The sequence below is a fragment of the Gambusia affinis genome, linkage group LG19 (genome assembly GCF_019740435.1).
Source record: "Gambusia affinis linkage group LG19, SWU_Gaff_1.0, whole genome shotgun sequence".
Lineage (NCBI taxonomy): Eukaryota > Metazoa > Chordata > Actinopteri > Cyprinodontiformes > Poeciliidae > Gambusia > Gambusia affinis.
This window is the reverse complement of record NC_057886.1, coordinates 4,960,796-4,979,988: the sequence shown is the minus strand read 5'-3', so window position 1 is coordinate 4,979,988 and position 19,193 is coordinate 4,960,796. Positions and strand designations below refer to the sequence as shown.

The window sequence follows — 19,193 nt, the reverse complement described above, 5'->3', positions numbered from 1 at the left end:
CAATAAATTACAATCTCTTTGCAGGCCTAAAATGCATATTCAGTCACTATCGACCAAGAAATCATTGGGCATGAGCATTAAACTGTCATTTTATCTGCACATGTGTGTTAGTTGATGAGCATTAAAGCCAACTTTACTAATATTAATTGGCTTGTATAAAGTAAAGGGGGAATCAACCATATATATAATTTTTTTCCTTCTCCTTTTGCTTCTTGTGATGTCAGATGTACTGAAAAAACATTAAAGGCCACAAAAAAAAGAAAAGAAAAGATCGCAGAGAAAAAAAAGTTCGAAACAAGCCAGTGAGCCTGAGAAGTTTCACTTAAAGTATGAAAACTGACATTTTTGTGTTTTATTTTACAATAACTTTGTTATGACGTATGGACCAGTAGGACCAAAATGCAAACAGATGACAGGTGGCTTTGGCAACATTTTACAACAAAAACAGGAGAACAAGAGGTGAGCAGCGGTGAAATCCAGCAGTGACTGACTGGCAGCTGAGGACATAAATACTGGTGAGTTTGATTAGTGGATCGAGAACTGGTGGCTGATTAGTAATGAGCTGCAGCTGTGAGGGGAGACTAAGAAATGAATCAAACTGTAACCAAAACGTCACACGAGGAAGATATCGTAAATATAATCAAACTGAACTGAGACCAGAGTAAGAGTAAAACATGACAATACTGATCAGCTGAAAATAGGAATATAATGGGGTATTTTGAGTATTTTACGTTGAAGTTTCAAGTTTATTTCTGTGCATAGCACATTTCAGCAACAAGGCGGTTCAAAGTGCTTTACGTCCTAACATCAGGCAGCCACCCATTTTAATTAGAATCCAGTGTCGACTAAAGAACATTCACAACAAAGCCAGGATGAATTTGTTTTTCATTTTACTAAACATTCTTGTTTATAAACACTTACAGTGTGAATATTTCTCCCTTACGAGAGCGGAAGCACGTCACTGAAAATCTAAAATTGATGTGATATTTGTGCCAATGGCTGCACCTCCATTATGAACGTGTGAAAAACTTTGTCAATATTCCACAAGTGTAAAACAAACCCCACAATTTTGCAATTACGGTGTTTCCATTAAATAAAAAAAAATTTAAATCACACGTGACTACGTTTGTTCACATGATAAGTCATTAAAAAACATGTCGTGACACTACGACACAATACTTCCTGTCGTCTTCTTTTTGTGGTTTCCGCCAGTAGCAACATCCTGTTGTTGATCGTGTGAGTTGTGTGATGCGTAAAAAGTGTTTCTGGTGCAGTTTTGCAAAATAAACCAATTTTGATACGGCCAAAAACACAATCCTGGTGCCAAAACATTCATCTAAAAATGAGTTTGTTTTTCAAATTGATGTGTTTTCATTCAGTGAGTTAACTTTTGAAATGGATCAATCTAAACTTAGATACTGATAACTAAACTGATTGGAATTGCACAGTTAGAGTGGTTCAAATAAATGTAGACATTAAAATGGTTCCCTGTGGAAACCATAAAGTATTTTTGTTCTTTCTTCGTCCTGCAAGATAGAAAAAATTATTTTTGTTGAAGACCATATTAATTAGAAACAGTGCTAGACATCACTGATGTTAAAAATTCTGGAAGTGCATTGCTGAATGTACTAAATGTTTTCATATTGATTGGATACAACTGGTTCGGGGCGTGTGTTGTGAGTCTTTCAAGAAATTCAAATCAGTCCTTGAACATTTCCGTTCAAACCTTCCCAGATGCCCCCAGAGTATTATCGCAAGAGATAAGACCTGGAAATATGTCAAGGAAAACATCTCTGAGATTCAATCAGATTGAGCGAATCGGCACAGAAACTGAGCAATTACCAGTGTCAGAACCTTGGCTAGCGTTTGTGTATCCTGAAAAGCTCGGTTTTCGCTGTCCATGTCTTCCACCTAAGATAGGATTTCTGAAAACACAACCATGCTCAAGGGCAGACCTCTCAACAGCCCACATCAGAGACGTCAAAATATGTCGGACTAATCAGCAAAAGCCGCCATGGCCCAGTTATGTTTTCAGTAAATCATCAGTGGAGACACGAAGTCGAAGGTTCGGGGCGCAGATTGAACGTTATTGGGCTGGGAATAATTGAGGCGTTTGACCTCATGAGTGCGGCCCTTCGTATGCGAAGCCCGCATTCCTGTCTGCTGGAGCCACTCACCAAAGTCTTTCTTGCAGTACTTCTTCATAGTGATCTTCATTTTTCCCTTGGAGGCTTTACAGTAGGACTCGCAATCTGCCAATTAGAAAAAGGGAAAAAAAAGGAGGCACATGTTAGCGATGTTTATCCAGCTGTTTATTAAATGCTTTGGATGATATTTAAAATAAAACGTTGCCCCAATGACATCCATCCAGACACAATACTGGGTGAGCAAGAATAAGAAAGATTTAAGCAATATCTTTGCATAATGAATCAGTCACGTTATTGCATGATTCTAATTGGCTGATCATCACCTGACCACTTGGCGACACCAATGGTGTTTCACTCCCAGATGTTAATTTTGTCCTTCAATTTGAAAGTAAAATATAAACTAAAATGACATGACCTAATGGAAAAGTAAAATATCCGGTTGTGTTGCGGTGGAACACTGTGAATTCCACCCTATTAATCCCAGCATGCACAAACTATTCGGAATGGGAACGGAACAGAAAAACAGCATGCATACTTAAATGATGTGGCGGGACATGATGTTCCAGAAAATAATTATTTCCTAAAATGTAATCCTTTCAGTTTTCAATTATTCCTAAAACAATTATCCATTCTTCATAGATTTTGAAACTATGTTTTTCAAAATCTATGCTCAGTGTCGAACAACAGCAGATCATTAGAAACCTTTGGGTTAGCAACAGTGACAATGCTAAAGAACACAAGCTAACTTTAGCCACCTGCACTTAGAAATTATTTGCATCCATTGTCTTTGTGATAGTATCTTTTCTTCTGCTGCACACTCACATTACTGCCAAATATATATATATTTCTAAGGGCCTGAGGCTTCCATGGTGCTTTAGTAAAGGAACATTGTTGGCAAGCCAGACGAAAAGTTATAATTGGACAAATTTCCTGGTCAGAAGTTATCTTCCGGAGCTTGTCAATGAGGTAAGATGAGGCTAGTCTACGGTGAAATATTTTTAAAAAGCAGTTTGTGTTTGCTTTTCTTCGAGGGACCGGTCTGCAATCAGTAGCTCTGATTTAAATTTTAAAATTAAAGGACAACACATTGAGCAGATTTCAGGTGTTGTTCTGGATTCTCAACTATAATTTGACAAACATGTAAATAAAGAGGGGGGGTGGAAACATTCTCCAAAAACTGAATACGATGAACTTTGAGAACTTTGTTCAATATTGCAACATATCATAAATTTTTAACCCTCGCGCTCAGGAGCTCGCCGAATGTCACAATCGGACAGCTGGGAAGCAACGGGATTGTCCAATCAGACCATCAGTTCCCAAAACCACACAGAAAAAAAAACTTGGGAAAGCGCACGCTGGGTCGATGCCACCCCAGTGGACTGTGCACAGAGTTAATCTCCAAATGACCCCATGGGAGGTTCAGGGTCCTCAGGTGCTTAGCGACCTTGTAGATCCGGAGGGTGCATCCAGAAATAACTGCAAGGAACCTTTTCACAAAATCTCTTCAGGTAAACAGGTTTTTTCCTCTGAGAGCCGATAATATGTAGAGATTCTTCCCTAAGGTCTTGATGGCGATTCCAGGCTGGAAGATTTTTAGACTGAAGACTGGACTTAAGGAAGACCAGGCTGTAGTCGTGGTTAACAGCCCATCCCATCACGGCACCATGATGGCTCTTGTTTCATTATGGTCTGCATTAAGTCAATTTTAGGATTTATGTTATGTACAGTATTTTGTCCCGCTGTGTTGTTTTATTGTCTTTTAAACTGTTTTATGGTGTTAAAGGGCCATCTGGGGATGTTTATTGCAAATTAGCCAAGGTTATAAATGTTAAAGCGTTCTGTTTTGTTTCTACCAAATACTTGTCCCCATGAAATTAAATACTAATGCTCCAAATTACTTTTACCGGAAAAATAAAATTAATAGGGTTGTGGACAATTTCATCTTCAGTCTTCTAGCACCATGTATGGTTGAAACATTTAGGATCAGTTTATTATAGTGTAAGACAAAGCTTGGCATTCCTGCCCAAAAAAAAAAAAAACAAACAACAGAAATCACAACAGTGTATTTCCATTTATCCACCGCCCCTGAACGCAGCATGGGCGCCATGTCGCCAGGAAGTTACGGTTGCTATCTGGCTAGCGGATGTAGTTGTTAGTTGGGGGAAGAAGCTCCTCTGATTGATTTGATTAGCTGGATTATCAGCTCAAATCTGGAGACAGCCAGCACGGGACTTGGCCCTAAACGAGAAGAACATGATGTGGGTTCAGAGTGTAGAAGAAGAAGAGGTGGAGGAGGATGAAGAAAAATAAGAAGGTAAGGTAAGGAAAAGGAATATGTATTTTGTTGTTTTTAGTGTGTTTATATTTATTTTTCACTTTTCCTTACCTTCCTCTTATTTTGGCTGGTCAGACTGGACTGACAAATATGTTAATTAAACTCAGAGGGAGCGCAATTTTGTGGTGAGAGTGTACCAGAAAATTGCCATTATTTATGTAATTGTGTTTTTTATTTCTGCCTACCAACAAAATATGGTAAGCAGAATGCTTTAATGTTTACCATGCTGCATTCATGAGCCTGGGAATAAATGGAAGGGGGCAGATCCTTGTTTAATATAGTCAGTGGGATTGCTTAATATTTTCCCAAGGTTTTAGGCAGGAATGTGACGTCATTCAGCGCCACAAGTTTTTCACAAGTCACAAAATGTGTTTTTAAAAGTGTGTTATAGGTGTGATTTGACTTATTCATAAATTATGTTTTGATAAATGTAAAGGTACTCTAAAAGTGTTGAAATAAAAACATTTTTTACATGCTAATGTCAATTTTTGGGGCGACTTTCAGATGCTAATCCAGCATTGTTAGCTGTCGATTTAGCATTGTTAGCTGCTAACCACAGTCAGCCAGTTGTGGTACGCTCAAAATGCTTATAGGTCAATCCCATCTCTGTTAAAGTTTCTATTTTTGACCAAGTAAAATAAAATGCTTTTAAAACAATAGAGTCTTCTTTAACGTTTTCTTTAAAGCCTTTGCTAGCTGACTGTTAGCATAAAAGCGCAACTCAAAAACTACTTTTGATTTTACCTCAAAATAAGAGTTGCACGTTGCTCAGCATGGCAGCACTACAGAGCAGCTTTACTCACTCGTCACTAATTTGAAAGTTTATCTGGTATCTAAACCGTTTTGAAGTTGGACTTCATACTGTTTTGTCGACTAAACAATTGTGGGGAGAAGTGTTGCTTTTTTCTTCTTGCATAATCATGGCAACAAATATCGAAATATATACATGCTAATTGAATGCTCACTTAGCTTACCGCTAATACAAGAGCTTCTAATTTGAAAGTTTGTCTGATATCAATGAACCACTTTGGATTAGGACTTTATCTTGTTTCGTCTACACTGCAGTCGTGACTTGGGTGAAGTCGGTTTTGTTTTTCCTCTTATGGCAGCAAAGTTTAAATATTTTAAAGATGCTAGTCGCATGGCCACTAATAATACGTAATTGCTATTCCTAAGTCTAACAAGGAGACAAATGGTCTGAAAGGAAGATACGCTGGTTCGAGCAGGTCTTTGCGGAAGTTACTAAAATGAGAGGGAATTTGATGGGCGTGGCAGCGGACACTGTGGCTACTAAAGAAGCTAAAAGATTCGGTGAACAGGCTTCAGGGAGAACAAGCTCCGCGGTGGATGGGGAAAAGATGGAAAAGTTATGAAACCGCGTTGAAATGGTTGAAAACGACAGTCAAAGAAACAAAATAAGAGCTTCAAACGTTGGTACACCAAGGTGTTGAGCTTAAAACCAGTAAAGCTCAAAACATCACCTCACACCAACTTGTCTTGAAGTAAAGCTGACAGCAAATGCGTAGAGCTTAGCAAGGGAAACTTTTCTCAAGACAACAAATCGCAGGGTTTTTACATCATCTCGTGCAACGATCTGGTTACACCCTTAGCGCTGAGTGTCACACCACTTTTGTTCCCAGACACTCGAGGATGCCTTAGGAGAAAGAGTGTGAACAGATTAAAGCTTACACACATCCTCCCGTGTCTGTCAGCACGCTCCTGCTCTACGCCTCCATGTTACCCATTCTGGCCCCGCGCTCTCGTCAGTGTCCTGCTGTTTATTGTGCGGGTTACCCCAAGGGCAGCTCCTTGTAAAAGAAGGTCACTCAGGGCGGGGCGGGGCGGAGGGAAGTTGGGGGGTAGTGAACCCCGTCAGAAATTAGAACCCTTTAAAGCCAAAAGCTAGCAGAGAAGGAGAGCCCAGTGACAGGGCGGGTAGCAATAAGCCTTGGGCATTTTTTGGGGGTGCGGGTGGGAAAGCTGGGCAGGGCAGTTTGAAGAGAAAAAGAAAGAGTGGGGGGGGGGCAGTACATAGAGAGAGAGAGAGAGAGGGGGGGGACCTTTCAGCCTGCCTGAATATGGACAAACTTCATTATTTCTTCCAGCCCTCTGTCCAGTCTTTCCCTTTCTTCCCCATTATGCTCCGTGTGAATGAGGTTGCCTAGGTAATGATAGAGCAAGAAAAAAACGCCCTCTCCTCCCTCTCACAAAAAAAAAAAAAAAAAACAGGGGGAGAAAAAAGTGGCAAGATGAGGATCGAATTCATGCATGAGGAGTGAAGTCGGAGAATGCCCGGCTCCTTTCTGGGGACAAAATGAGAAAAGAGGAAATCCCAAAGTAAATGAAAATTGACGAGTCCATATTGAGCACGCTTGATTTCCATGCAAATGAAGCAACGAGGGCAAAAGGAGGGATGCTCTTTATCTAAGGGGGGGGGCCTTCATCATGCTTCCCCCTTTGATAGCTGACGTTAACCACTAGCCCCACGGCGTGCTAGCCGGCGCGTCCCATTACGCCTGCAGCTCTCATTAAGGTCCGATCTCCCGCCGCGAGGACAAACGCCCCCTTTGTGCGCCCACGTTCATTCCAGCGGGGGTCCCCTCGGAGACCGGCGCTCCTCCTAATTTGGAGGGTGGTGTCCGTCTTTGGAGACGCCTGACAAGAAATCCAAACTCTCTCGGCGGGTCCCTAAAGCCAAGGGAAGCGAAGCATCGCAACAAAGCTCGGTGAAGTCAGCGGCGCCTCATTTGGTCAGGAGTGTTGGGGGCAGGAGGGGGTGGGGTGCTGATCGATGACCAGAGGTGACTCGGGTTGTTCAAACAAACCCAGATCACGCTCTCCTGCTCTTTAAAAAACAGAGAAAGAAATAAACTTTTAAAAGGTGGAAACGAATCAAATTATGCTCTTGTTGGAGGGCGGGGGGGACGTGAACAATGAGGTCCAGCAGGGCTTCTCTTCTGGCACGGCGAGCCTTGATAGAAATACAAACTGGTGCAAATGAAGCATGTAATCAGATTAGAGCTGAAGCTCTGGGGAGGCTGCTGGACAGGCTGGGAATACAAGCGACAAGGCCGCAGGGGGAGCTGGCAAAATATCTGCAGTTTACATCAGCGGCGGTCTGATCTCACCGAGTTCGGCTCATGTCAGTGCCTGCGCTTGAAATACGCTAACGTATCATTACACACCCCGAAAGAAACAGCTGGGCTGAGTTGTTATTTCATAAAATCGCTCCCAAAAAAACAGTACATTTGGTGTGGCAAATACAAAAATTACAGCTCAGTTTGGAGTGCGGCAGAAGTCGAAAATGTTGTGGTCGCTCACCTGACGGCTCCTCGTAGCTGCTGTAAGTCGATGTTGGAGATGCAACGGGGATTTCTGCAAGACAGAGATGAAAATTACACATTTTTGCAACAATAATTTTTAAAACATTTGATTTTAAGAGCAGAATTTCACCAAAGAGCATTTAAAAAAAAAAAGAACTTCAAGAAATTGCTTTTCAGTGCTTTGCAAAAGTATTCACACCCCTCAAACATTGTAACACCTTGTCTCATGATTACTACAGATTTTAATGAATTCCTTTGGGGGTCGTAAAGTCTAAAGATTTAGAAATCCAAATTGTGGTCTACGTTCCAAAAAACGACACAAAACAAACAACCCAGCATTATGCTGCCACCACCATGTTTGCCCTCTGGGATTCAGTTGAACATATCAAAATTAAATCGCACACTTTTTCCTTTTAAGGTGGTTTCTGAAGGCAGCATGTTCTGTCTGTCCAATAAAAACGTAAGGAGGGTTGAACGCAAATGCGCGCCACACTTTTCTGATTTTTATTTATTTATTTTTAAAAAAGGAACGACTTATACAATATTCTTAAATACGGATCGTGCCAAATGTTTCCTTACACAGCGTAAAACTTTGATCGCTGTCTGAGATGACATCTGACGAAACGTTTTCTGCTAAATTTTACAGTCAGTATTATTTGAATCAGCCGCATGAATTTTTCGGCATAATTTCATATTGTTTCCTTTAAATCAAACTCAGAAATGTACACGTTAAAATCACTACCTCCATAAATAAGCTAGGGAAGCTCAGATGACGAGCTAAAGCTGTTTAAGCTTCTGCTACAATGTTAGATATTTGAATAGGTGCATGTGCACTCAACTATCTGTTGCTCTCTCAAGCAAAATTCCGATAAAATATGTCTTAAAGTTTATGGTTATAAGATAAAATGTTTAAAAGTGAAGAAAAGAAGCATGAACCCATTTGCGGGCTTTCTCTCTCTCTCTCTCTCTCTCTTTTTTTATTACATCTCTGATGTAGGGTTTTCCATAAATGTTCCCCTCTCTCTGCACTGATAGTGCTGCTCTTGTTAAATTCGTAGCTGGCAGAAAGTTTGACATCGCTGAAAACCTTTACAACATACCATTAAAAAGGAAAAGACATTATCTGTAAAAGAAAATACATCTACACGAGAAACCAAATACATTCACAGTCTTCGGGAACCCGTTGACCCCCCCCCTCTGGTTTTCCACCTTATTAGACCCCGGCCCTTGGTTACCCCACACTACGTCCAGTCATGTCCGCCTCAGCGACGCGGGGGGACAATAGCCGGCGCGTTCTCCTTGACGTCGCCGTTATCTTATCCGTTGGTGGCAGCCAGCTGCAGCAGGTACTAGCGGCCTATCTCTGCCCTGCGTGGCGTTTATTGCAGAAGGTCTGGAATCTGCAGGCTGCAGATACTGCCAAAGAACACATCGGCCGCCGCTCCTTTCCTCGGAGCAGCAGAGGAGATTTATTGCGACGGGGGACCGTTAGCGGGCGCTGAAGACAAACACGGCCGCGTCGCTCGAGCCCTAACGATCTGTTTGTCCAGGCTGGTGGTTTAAAAGGCTGAATGTCTCTTGGGGGGGAAAAGAAGATAATAATAATAATAATAACAATAATAATGGCGCTAGGATACGACAACAATGCGCAGTTGTGGTCTGGTAGACGATAAGCGGGTGAGAATTTCCTAATCTTTAGGCTTTGGCTTCAGAATTTATAGCTTTTATACACATGGAGTGTTTTTTTCCCCTCCATTGTGCCTCGGTGGGTTTTATTGGGATTTCATGTGACAGACCAACACAAAACAATGCAGAAATGTGAAGCGGAAGGAAAAAAGAAGCAATAAATAATTAAATAAATAATTTAATTTCTTTGTATTTTTGAAATTAGTATTCACACCTCACTACCCTAACCCTTAAATTAAACACTTTGTAGAATCACCTTTAACAAATTTTAAATTGTCTCTACAAATGCTTCACATTAAAAAAACTGGAAATTTTGTCCATTCTTCTTTGCAAAATAACTCAACCATGACCAGACTGATTGAGGAGAAGCTATGAACACCAATTTTTTTTTCTTTTTATTTCTTCTTTTTTATTTATTTTAATCTATTTATTTTGAAAGTGTCCTCTCTGGTTGCATAGCAATCAGAAGCCAATCAGATTTACTTTCACAAGCAGAGCCTTACAGCTTTGGTTTTTTTTCTTTTAAGAAAGAAAAAAAAAGCAAGAAAAGCCATTTTCCCATTTCACTGATTCTCCATTGCAACCTAGGTCTGGACTTTGACTAGGCCATTCTAACGAATGAATGTGTTTCAATGTAAACAATTTCATGTCAGCTCTGAAGGTGGACAACGACCAGCATTATTTATCATTATTTATCATTATTTATCATCATCTTTTCCATTTTTAGACATTTGAGGAAGATGCTCAGAACTCCAGATTTTACCTCAAGGTGGTTTAAGTTTCTCCACGACTTTCTCCATAAGCTGTCCTCTGTGTCTCGATGTCCAGGACGCTGTTTGTTCGCTAATATTTTTGGAGAAAAAAAAATCAACGGAATTTATACTGAGATTGAATTCAGTATAACGCCATTTCACGCCATTACTCTATTTGATCATTTCGGGGTTTCTGAAGTCATTTGATTCCACAGGAAGTAAAGGAGGCACAATACAAAGGTGTGACTTGTTTGGGACGATTTGATTCTTATTTGTTCTTTATACTTCACAGTTGTGCTGCGTTTTGTTGGCCTGTTGCATAAAATTTTAAAAAACACATTAAAGTTTGTGGTTTAGATTAGATTGATATAAGTGGGATCAAGTTTAGCAAAGTTTAGGGTGTCGATGTTGAAAGTAATTATGTATTTTTTTTTTCCTGTGTAAAGAATTAGGGCTGCATCGATTGGAGTTTTCTGACTGATCAATGATCCTTAAGAAGCCTGCAGACTAAAAAATGTTTTTTTCCTGAAATGTTGCTACTTATAGCAAGAAAGTTGCTGATTTGGCAACAGTTCGGTGACTATTTTGAACTGCAAACATGACCTGGTGAGCCAGTCTGTCAGTCGAACCTCTGTCATGGCAGAGCAAGAGAGGACAGTGGCTGATTTTTAGACCTTTAGGTCGATGAGATCGGTGGATTAGATCGGATTCACATGCAAGCATCGGTCGGTCACAGATTTCCCCAGAAACGAAGAGAATCTGCCGATTTATCGGCACATCCCTGGTCAAAATGCGGCCGCTTACTGATGCACGGCGCGATGGGGGAGCGGCTCTGCTGGTAACCCTTGGCACAGCGGTTGCAGGTGATCCCCGTCACTCCGTCCTTGCAGGGACACTGGCCGGTCGTCTGGTTGCACGTTTTCCCCGCCGCTCCGACCGGATGGCAGTCGCACGCTACGGTGGAGAGGAGAAAACAAGAACGGAAATACAAACATTTATCTGTGAATAAACAGACACAATCAGAGCAATTAAAGGTTTGAGGGAAATCGTTGACTCTAGCCGGGTTTGCCTTTCAGACATTCCCAGATGGGGAAATGGGCCTTCCACCAGCGTAAAACCTCAGATCAATTAGCCCGTCACGACCGTAGGATTCTTCATTAGCCCCGCCTCCTGAAGCGGAGCAGAGGAGTAAGTAACTCGATAAATTGTAGGGCTTCCACTTTCACCGCTAACTGCATCTGGGTGCGTGTCAGCGTGTGAGCAGTCCGCCGTGATCAGACAGGCTGTCTGCCTTCTCGGATTGACTTTCCAATGTGAAGCGTTGTTGTTTTTTTGGTTTTTTTGGCGGCAGACACGCCGGCTGAATAACGCTTCCCATTAATAGACGAGTGGAACGCACTTCAAAGTCTGTTTGGGCCGCACATTAAAAGTGCGAAATTTGTTGTCGGGTTTGTGTGCGTGTGTGTGTGTGTGTGTGTGTGTGTGTGTGCGTGCAGGACTGCATGCCAAAGTTTTACCATAAAGCCCGTGTTTGAAGTCGAAGCCCAGCCTCGCTATTAGTCCCGCGTGTATTATAAGTACCAGCCGAGTCATCTCGAAAGAACGGGCCTTGAAGTGGTCCGGCTGATGCTGGAGGTGCTTGGAGCTGGAACGTCTCCATGGGCGTCATAAGGTTCTGTTCAAATCTGTCTGTGGGAACGTCACACCGCTCGGCTGGTCTGTCGGGACTTGAATTCTAGGAGTTTCTGGCAAAATACGTCTGACAGAATCCGGCCCGGAGGCTGACGTGTTTTAGATGCCGGCTTTAGTTTTGTTTCAGGAGGGGGGTGGGGGAGTTATTTATTAGGGACGAAGACATTTGATGGTGTCCATCTCCTGCTAACGTTCCTGGCGAGAGGCGGGGGTCACCCTGGACAGGTCGCCAGTCTGTCGCAATTCACAATATTATGAGAGTGAACTCATAAGATAATGAGACTAAAATGATAATATTATGAGAATAAAGTCACAATCTTATGAGGAGAAAATCATAATATTAGTGGAATAAAGATACAATACTGCCAAAAAACGTTGTACAATAACATATAAAAGTAAAAGGTTTCAGTTTTATTAAAAAAAAAAAAAAACAGTAATTTTTTTTATTATTTGATGTTTAGGAGTTATCATAAAATTGCTTCTGCAGTGTGCTAATATTACAACTTTACTCAGATTATGACTTTATGCTTCTGTCATTTCAAGTCACATAATGTTATGACTTCTTGTACGACTTTTCTTCATGTAATTTTATGACTTTAATCTTGTAGCTTAATTTTTTCCCTTGGCCTTAACTTAATACTCTTTCATGTTTATTGACTTATGAGGAAAAATTGTAACTGCACAACAGTGATTTGAATGAAAAGATGTGTTATTCTGATCTTTTTTTAAACTAGTCCATGTGCATAACTCTTATTTTAATATTATATTGCCATTTCTAAAGTTCTCACTCATCTTCTGCCTTTTTTCTTTTTTAAAAATGTTTTTCTACTGATTTTAACCATTTTTCAGTCGCTGTACGTTCATGTTTTGAAGGCGACTCTTAGAGAGATGTCAGCAGTAGATGTACCGCGTTTACTGGGTTTTTGTTCTAATCCTTACACACACACACACACACACACACACACACCACTATTACATGCTGTTTGTTTCCCACCCCACGTGTCCCGTGTGCAGCAGTTCGGCAGCAAGTGAGTGAAAAAGGAGCCAACGTCAACACGGAGATTCAGAAACAGCCTCGCAGGACGATAGACGGGAATCGTTTTTAGCAGAATGCAAAAGTTTCTGGCAAGTAAAATATAAAGCAATTAGGTGTGGTTTAGGCTTTTACAAGCAGGCAATCATTTTAATGATCTGTTTTTACTGAAAGTCTCGCCTTTTTTTTTTTTTTTACGACGGACTAAATACGGACTGAGCTAAAATATATATATATATATATACATACAGATATATAAACGTTATGAAGTGAAAACAAAAAAATTTTGATTTTCACATTTTCTCCCTCTTTTCTGTTTGCTAAACACTGAACACTTATGCGATTGGACGGAGAGTATCAATGAAAATTAGTTTCAAGTCTTGCCACAGACACTCAAGTGGATTTGATCCTGGACTTTGACTGGACCATTATACAGAGTCTCACTCTGCTGTTTATTTGTCTTCCCATCAACCCTGACCAGCAATCCTGTCTCTGCCGCAGCATGATGCTGTCAGCGCCATGTTTCATTTCATACTTATCATGCGGCCCAAAAGGTTCAATTATGGATCTACTTGACTATTTACACTGACATCAACCTGCATACTGGGATTTGTTCAAATTAAAATTAAAAAATAACTTATCGATCCCAAAGGAAAATTACATAAATTGTTCTGGGGTAACAGAGTAAAGGGGGCTGGACACAAATTGATGCCGCACTTTTCAGATTTTCCTTTGGAAAAAAAGTGACAGCCATTTATATTTTTCTTTCATAATCATCAACTATGTTTTATTAGTTTATTATAAAAGAAAAATCTAAAAACCAAAATACATTAAATGGGTGTGATAAGTTTATGTGTATTAAATGTTGGCGTTTTTAAACCCTTTCTTGCTTATTTCACCTCAAACTTAATTCTTCTTTGTTTTCTGTGTCTGTCACTGGTGTTTATATTTAGATAAGTCTAAACTCAGCTGCTTATTTACTTGTGTTTAGATTTTACTGTGTTAGCTTATTCTCTGTATCCAGTTCTTTAAGATTTATGTTCCCCACTGTGTTTACTCCTCCCTTGCTCTTCTCGTGCCATATCTCTCCCTCTCCCTCAGCCCGCCTGCCTCGTCTCCCCTTCAGCTGTGCCCTGTTTCCAAGCAGTCACTTGTCTTTTTATATACTAATCAAGACTAGGGTGACCAAAAGTCCGTATTTCACGTCCTGTCCCGGGCGTCCCGGGTTTTTTTTTAGAAAGTGAGGAAATGTCCTGTTTTTTAAATTACCTTCATTGGACCATTAAATTTACGGGCACTAGGGCACTGCGCTGCGTGTGACGTAATCCCTGAGCCGTGTCAGTGCGGGCAGCCCTGTTCTTAATCAGAAGATAGATAGCGTGGCTGTCAGTACGCCAACAACATGCCAAAGCAATATTATGTTATTGTAGGATTACGTGGGCCTGCTGCAAAGATTCCCCCCGCCCACCCGCTCCAAGGTGTCCTGGTTTTCCCAAATGAAAATATGGTCACCCTAATCAAGACGCCTTGTATATAAAATCCTCATTCTTCATTATTCACAGCTTCTAATTAAATAGTCATATAACAATAATAATCCATATATATATATATAGCCTGAATTATGACAGGATATATGCATAATGGACATTTTTAGAGTGCAGCCATCTTTTACCATAATATACCAAGTTTATTTAAGAAGCACTTTAAACACCCACATGACCAAATTGCTGTAATTTTTTTAGTACATTTTTGCCCAAAAAAATGTTTTTTGCCTTTTTCCCTTCAGCATCTATTGGAAAAGAAGAGTTTGTGATTTTGTTTTTCCCCCCAAAATTACTTTTGACATTATTTTAGGAAGATGATGATATAAAGTAGGAAAAATAATAAAATTTTTCCCTTCAAACAAAACGTTTTAAAATGATAGTAGCAGCAATGGTGATCTGTTGTCTGGAGGAAAAAGAAGGATAAATTGTTGGTTGGATTAGTAAAATTAGAGCCCAGAAACAAAGAGTGGTAAACCTTCTTCAACATTTGGACCCCATTTGGAAGCACATGCTTAGTTTAGTTTTGTTAGACTCCCTTACTGTATCACAACACTAACAAAGCCTATAAATGTCAAAAAACATAGTTTATTTTACGTGTTGACCCCTTTTCCAAACACGTTTTACTAGAAGTTGTCCAGGTATTTCAAAATTCTTGATGCAAAACAATTTCTTTTACATTTTTTGGGCAATTCTTTTCTTTGTTTGGTTATCAAAACGCTTTAAAAAAAAACGTCAAACGTCTTCATTTTGAAGCTCCGGCGGACGGCCTTGAGAACCGAATGCTTGCCGGGGGCTTTGGGGACTGCAGTGCAACGAACCGTGGACCACGGCCGTCTCTGTGGACTCACTCGAGGCTTAACTGCCAAATTTATGGACGGAAAACGTTGGGAAAAAAAAATAAAGGTGGGGGAACTAAAGTGGTGGGAGGTAAGCAATGTGATTCTCCAAGAGCCATGTTTACACTGCTCTTGATGAGGAGTGAAGCTGTTAACCTGGGAAATAATGCATGGAGCCGTTCAACGCTATCCACTTTTCTTTTTTGACTCAAAGGTTAAGACTGCTGAGATGTGAGGTGTTGAGGAGGGAAGTAGGTAGTTGGGCGAGGAAGGAAAGCAGGTTTCCTCCTGGTTTCGTTGGCGTCAAACTCTATCTCCTGTCCAACAACAGCAGAGCGAGACGGGCGGCTGATTCGAACAATAAATATGGCGGTTTTTAAACTGATGTCGCGACGGCTCGTTTTTGTCACCTGAGAAGAAAGGCAGTAATCAGACTGTTTGGATTTGATCCCAGAGCAATGAGTCCGGGCAGGGGGTGGGGGGAGGGGGGGGGGGGTTGGGGGGTAAGACGTGTTCGGGTTACTGTTTGGGAAAAGATTCCTCAGAGATGTATGGGTATTGCTGTATCATCAAGCAAAAGGGGGAACCCTGTGTTAAGCTAACCTGCTTTTAGCTCCAACCCCTCCAAATGGTACCACTCCCAAGGATAACTTAGGGAAATGTTTAGGCTGGAAGTCGGGCTGTCATGTGTTACGCTAAGTGCAGACTATCTGTCAGGCTTGTGTTCACTAGAACTACACCTCAACTGAAGACCAAGTTCGCCTATGAACTCTAAGTGATGTAAAAAGATATGAAGACTGCTTAGTGGGCAGAAAAAAAGGCCAACTGTTGTGGCGTGCAGCTGGAAATCAATGCTGCTGCTCTACCCAACAGAAGATAGGGGCGCCAGAGAACAGACACCAACAGTCTAATTTAGCTTGACAGTTAGCACAGCCTGATGGGTAGCACAGCTTGACGGGTAGCACGGCTTGACAGCACAACATGGATGTGAATAAAGCAGCTGTTGCTCAATTTTATGTGGTACACTATAAGACTGAAGATGTATTTCATTATGGTAACTTAAGGGATGTGTTTATCATCATTGTCTTTGTTCATCTTATCCTTAAATCAACCCTGGTTAACTATGTTAACTAAGAATATGCACTAAAAACATGTTTCTTTGAACCGACTTAAAAGAATGACTCAAACTTTTTACGGCTAAGTGTTTTAGTTTTACTCGAGCTTTAATTCTAGTTCGAGTGAAACTAATAAAATTATCTTTTTTTAAGTCTGTTCAAAGAAACATTTTTTTCAGCGTATGCTGGCTTGGAACAGTGAGTTTTCTGTTTTTTTTACAATTTGTTCCATCACAACCACAAACCTGAATTATTTCATGGAGATTTTACATGACAGACCAACTTAAATAAGCTCATTCAACACATTTGTAAATAAATTAAGTTTATCCAAATCAATTACATTGTGAAGTTAAACAACAATCTTAATTAAATCTGATTAAGCTAATTCAATTACTTATCTAATAAAGCAGCTTATGTAAGTTGAATCAACCTCTATCTTTTTTCAACAAAAATAAAAATAAACTTGAAAAGTGGGGTAAGAATTTGCATTCAGTCCAACTGATTCAATCATTTGTACAATGAATATTTTTGCCCAGTCTACTTTGTAAAACAGCTGAAACTCAGTCTGAATGGAAATTGTCTGGGAACGAACTCTTAAAGTCTCGCCACAGATTCTCATTCATTTAGTCGTTGGTTGATCACGATAAACATAAATTGCTAAAACAAATACATGAACGTTTATTGCAACACGATGAAGTTTAAAGAAGTTCCAAGGTGACCAATAGCTCTGCAAGGTGCTGCACACTCCGACTATCCGTGGTTCAATGTTCGCAAATCTTTCTGTGATTTCAGTAATTCAGAATGTGACTGAATTATTTTGTGGAAAATCCGGCAAGTTGCACATTTTTTTGGCGCACATATCTAAAATATTCAAAAGAAAATGCAGCACGGGAAGCTAACATAGCTAGCCGCGATGCTAATTGGCATGGTATTTGCCGGCGTTTGCAAAACATCCAATCAAGAAGTTCCATTTCTTTCCTTGATGCTGATTGGCTGTACTCCCAAGTGCGATAATAAGAAAGAGTGTAGCTATTAGCTGATGCGGTAGGGCCAAGATGGCTTCCACTGTGCATCATACTGCATATTAAGGTATATATTTTGTTTGAAATAAACAACTATAAGTGTTTTTAGAGGGAGTCTGAAGCATTAGCAGATTTTAGCTATGGTCGCTAATCCATGAGAAAACTGTATTTTATCTTTGTTTTCAGCTATACAGATACATGCACAAGCAGTTAGCGCACTGCGAAGATATTTTACCGGTAAGATTCCAGCCAGAGTGGCAGCAGTGTGTTTGCACAGGGTCCGTCTTCACTCCCAGAGGTCCTTCCACACAGAAGGAGCTCAGCTTTTGTCTCCCCCCATTTTAATTCCTGCCAGCTTGGCCTCAAACCTAGCGAGTACGCTCACATCTGTGCGTCTGTGCGTGTGTGTGAGTGTGTGTGTGTCTTTTTTCTTTTCTTTCCCTGTACACGCGTATGTGTACCCGCCGAGTGAACAGAGGAGAATGCCGATTACCTGTTTGCTATGCTTGTCTTGTGAGGCGTTCATGGAGGACCTCAAGTAGTAAATTTTGGAATTGCACGGGTCAGTTCGCCTTAGCCGCTTCTTCCAAAAGAATTCGATTATTACCTGAACTATGTCAGCAGTTTCTTCGTCTTTTTTCTCTTTTCCTCTTTTTTAATAAAGTATCAGCTTGCCCATCAAACTTAAGATTTTCCACAAATATATATTAGCCCATATAAAACGTATTCACTAACTTCGATCATTTACCCTTTCACTGCTTTTACAAATCGATCAAGATCAACATAATTTGACAAAAAAAAGGAAAAGATTAAAAAAGTCATGTAATGTCAATGTGAAAACTGAATTAAACAAAATAATGACAATTTTTTTTTTTTTAATTAACACAGATGATTGCATAAATATTCAGCAGTCGTGGTCGCGCATCTAGATGCCAGAGATTTCCGCTAAATTTTTTAATTTAGCAATTAGCTGTGAACAGCTCTTTCCAAGTCTTGCCACAAACTCTCTGTTGGGTGGTGGTCTGTGCTGCTACTGGTCCACCCCAGAACATCCACCTTGTCCACTTCTAACTGGTACAGCTCAGGGTTTTCCTATTCCCTTGCAGGGCATCTCAAACGGTGCTCAACATGGCAACATGGCTCCTCTATTCAGCCTTTAGCAAATGTTTTTACCAGCGTTGCTCTGAGAAGTAGATCCTATAATGAGGAGTTCCATCGGGTGCTTGCTAATTGGTGCTAGCTAGTCGGAAGGAGCAGAGTGGAGGAGGCGTGGGGTCCTCTGTGGAAACTCACTCCAGCTCCGAGGAGGAGCATTTTTCACAGCTGAATAGTTGCCGTAGAAATTAAATGATTTCTCAAACATTCATGAAAGAATCAAGGCAACACAGGAATGTTTTGCTGAGGGAATAACATTCTAACATGATGTGAAGCTCAAAAACGTTCAATTCACAAAACATTTTCCCTTTAAAGGTGGTTAATATTTATGCAAGCCCTTATTTTACTTGACATAATTTAATTTAATTGTCATTATTTTGTAGAAATTGGTTTTCATTTTAACATCAAAGGGTTGTTTTTTTTAAAGCTTTTTGTGTCAAATTGTGTTGATCATGAATGATTTGTGAAAGAAATAAAGGTAAAATATCATCTTACATTCAGCCTCAACATGCATCTTTTCTGGGTCGTATGGTCTGGAAACAGGCGTCCATTC

The 19,193-nt window shown here is 40.4% G+C and overlaps 1 protein-coding gene across 2 annotated transcripts in view; it reads right to left on the bottom strand.

Moving 5' to 3' along the window:
- The window catches only part of ntn1b (netrin 1b), a 64,730-nt gene that overhangs the window by 9,468 nt on the left and 36,069 nt on the right, over nucleotides 1–19,193 (bottom strand). For both annotated transcript variants that reach the window (XM_044100528.1, XM_044100529.1), the window contains exons 4-6: nucleotides 11,048–11,197; nucleotides 7,804–7,857; nucleotides 2,178–2,252 (exon numbers count right to left, since the gene is read on the bottom strand). In XM_044100528.1, coding sequence (XP_043956463.1) covers nucleotides 2,178–2,252; nucleotides 7,804–7,857; nucleotides 11,048–11,197 — 279 coding nt within the window. The remainder of the gene's footprint in view (nucleotides 1–2,177; nucleotides 2,253–7,803; nucleotides 7,858–11,047; nucleotides 11,198–19,193) is intronic.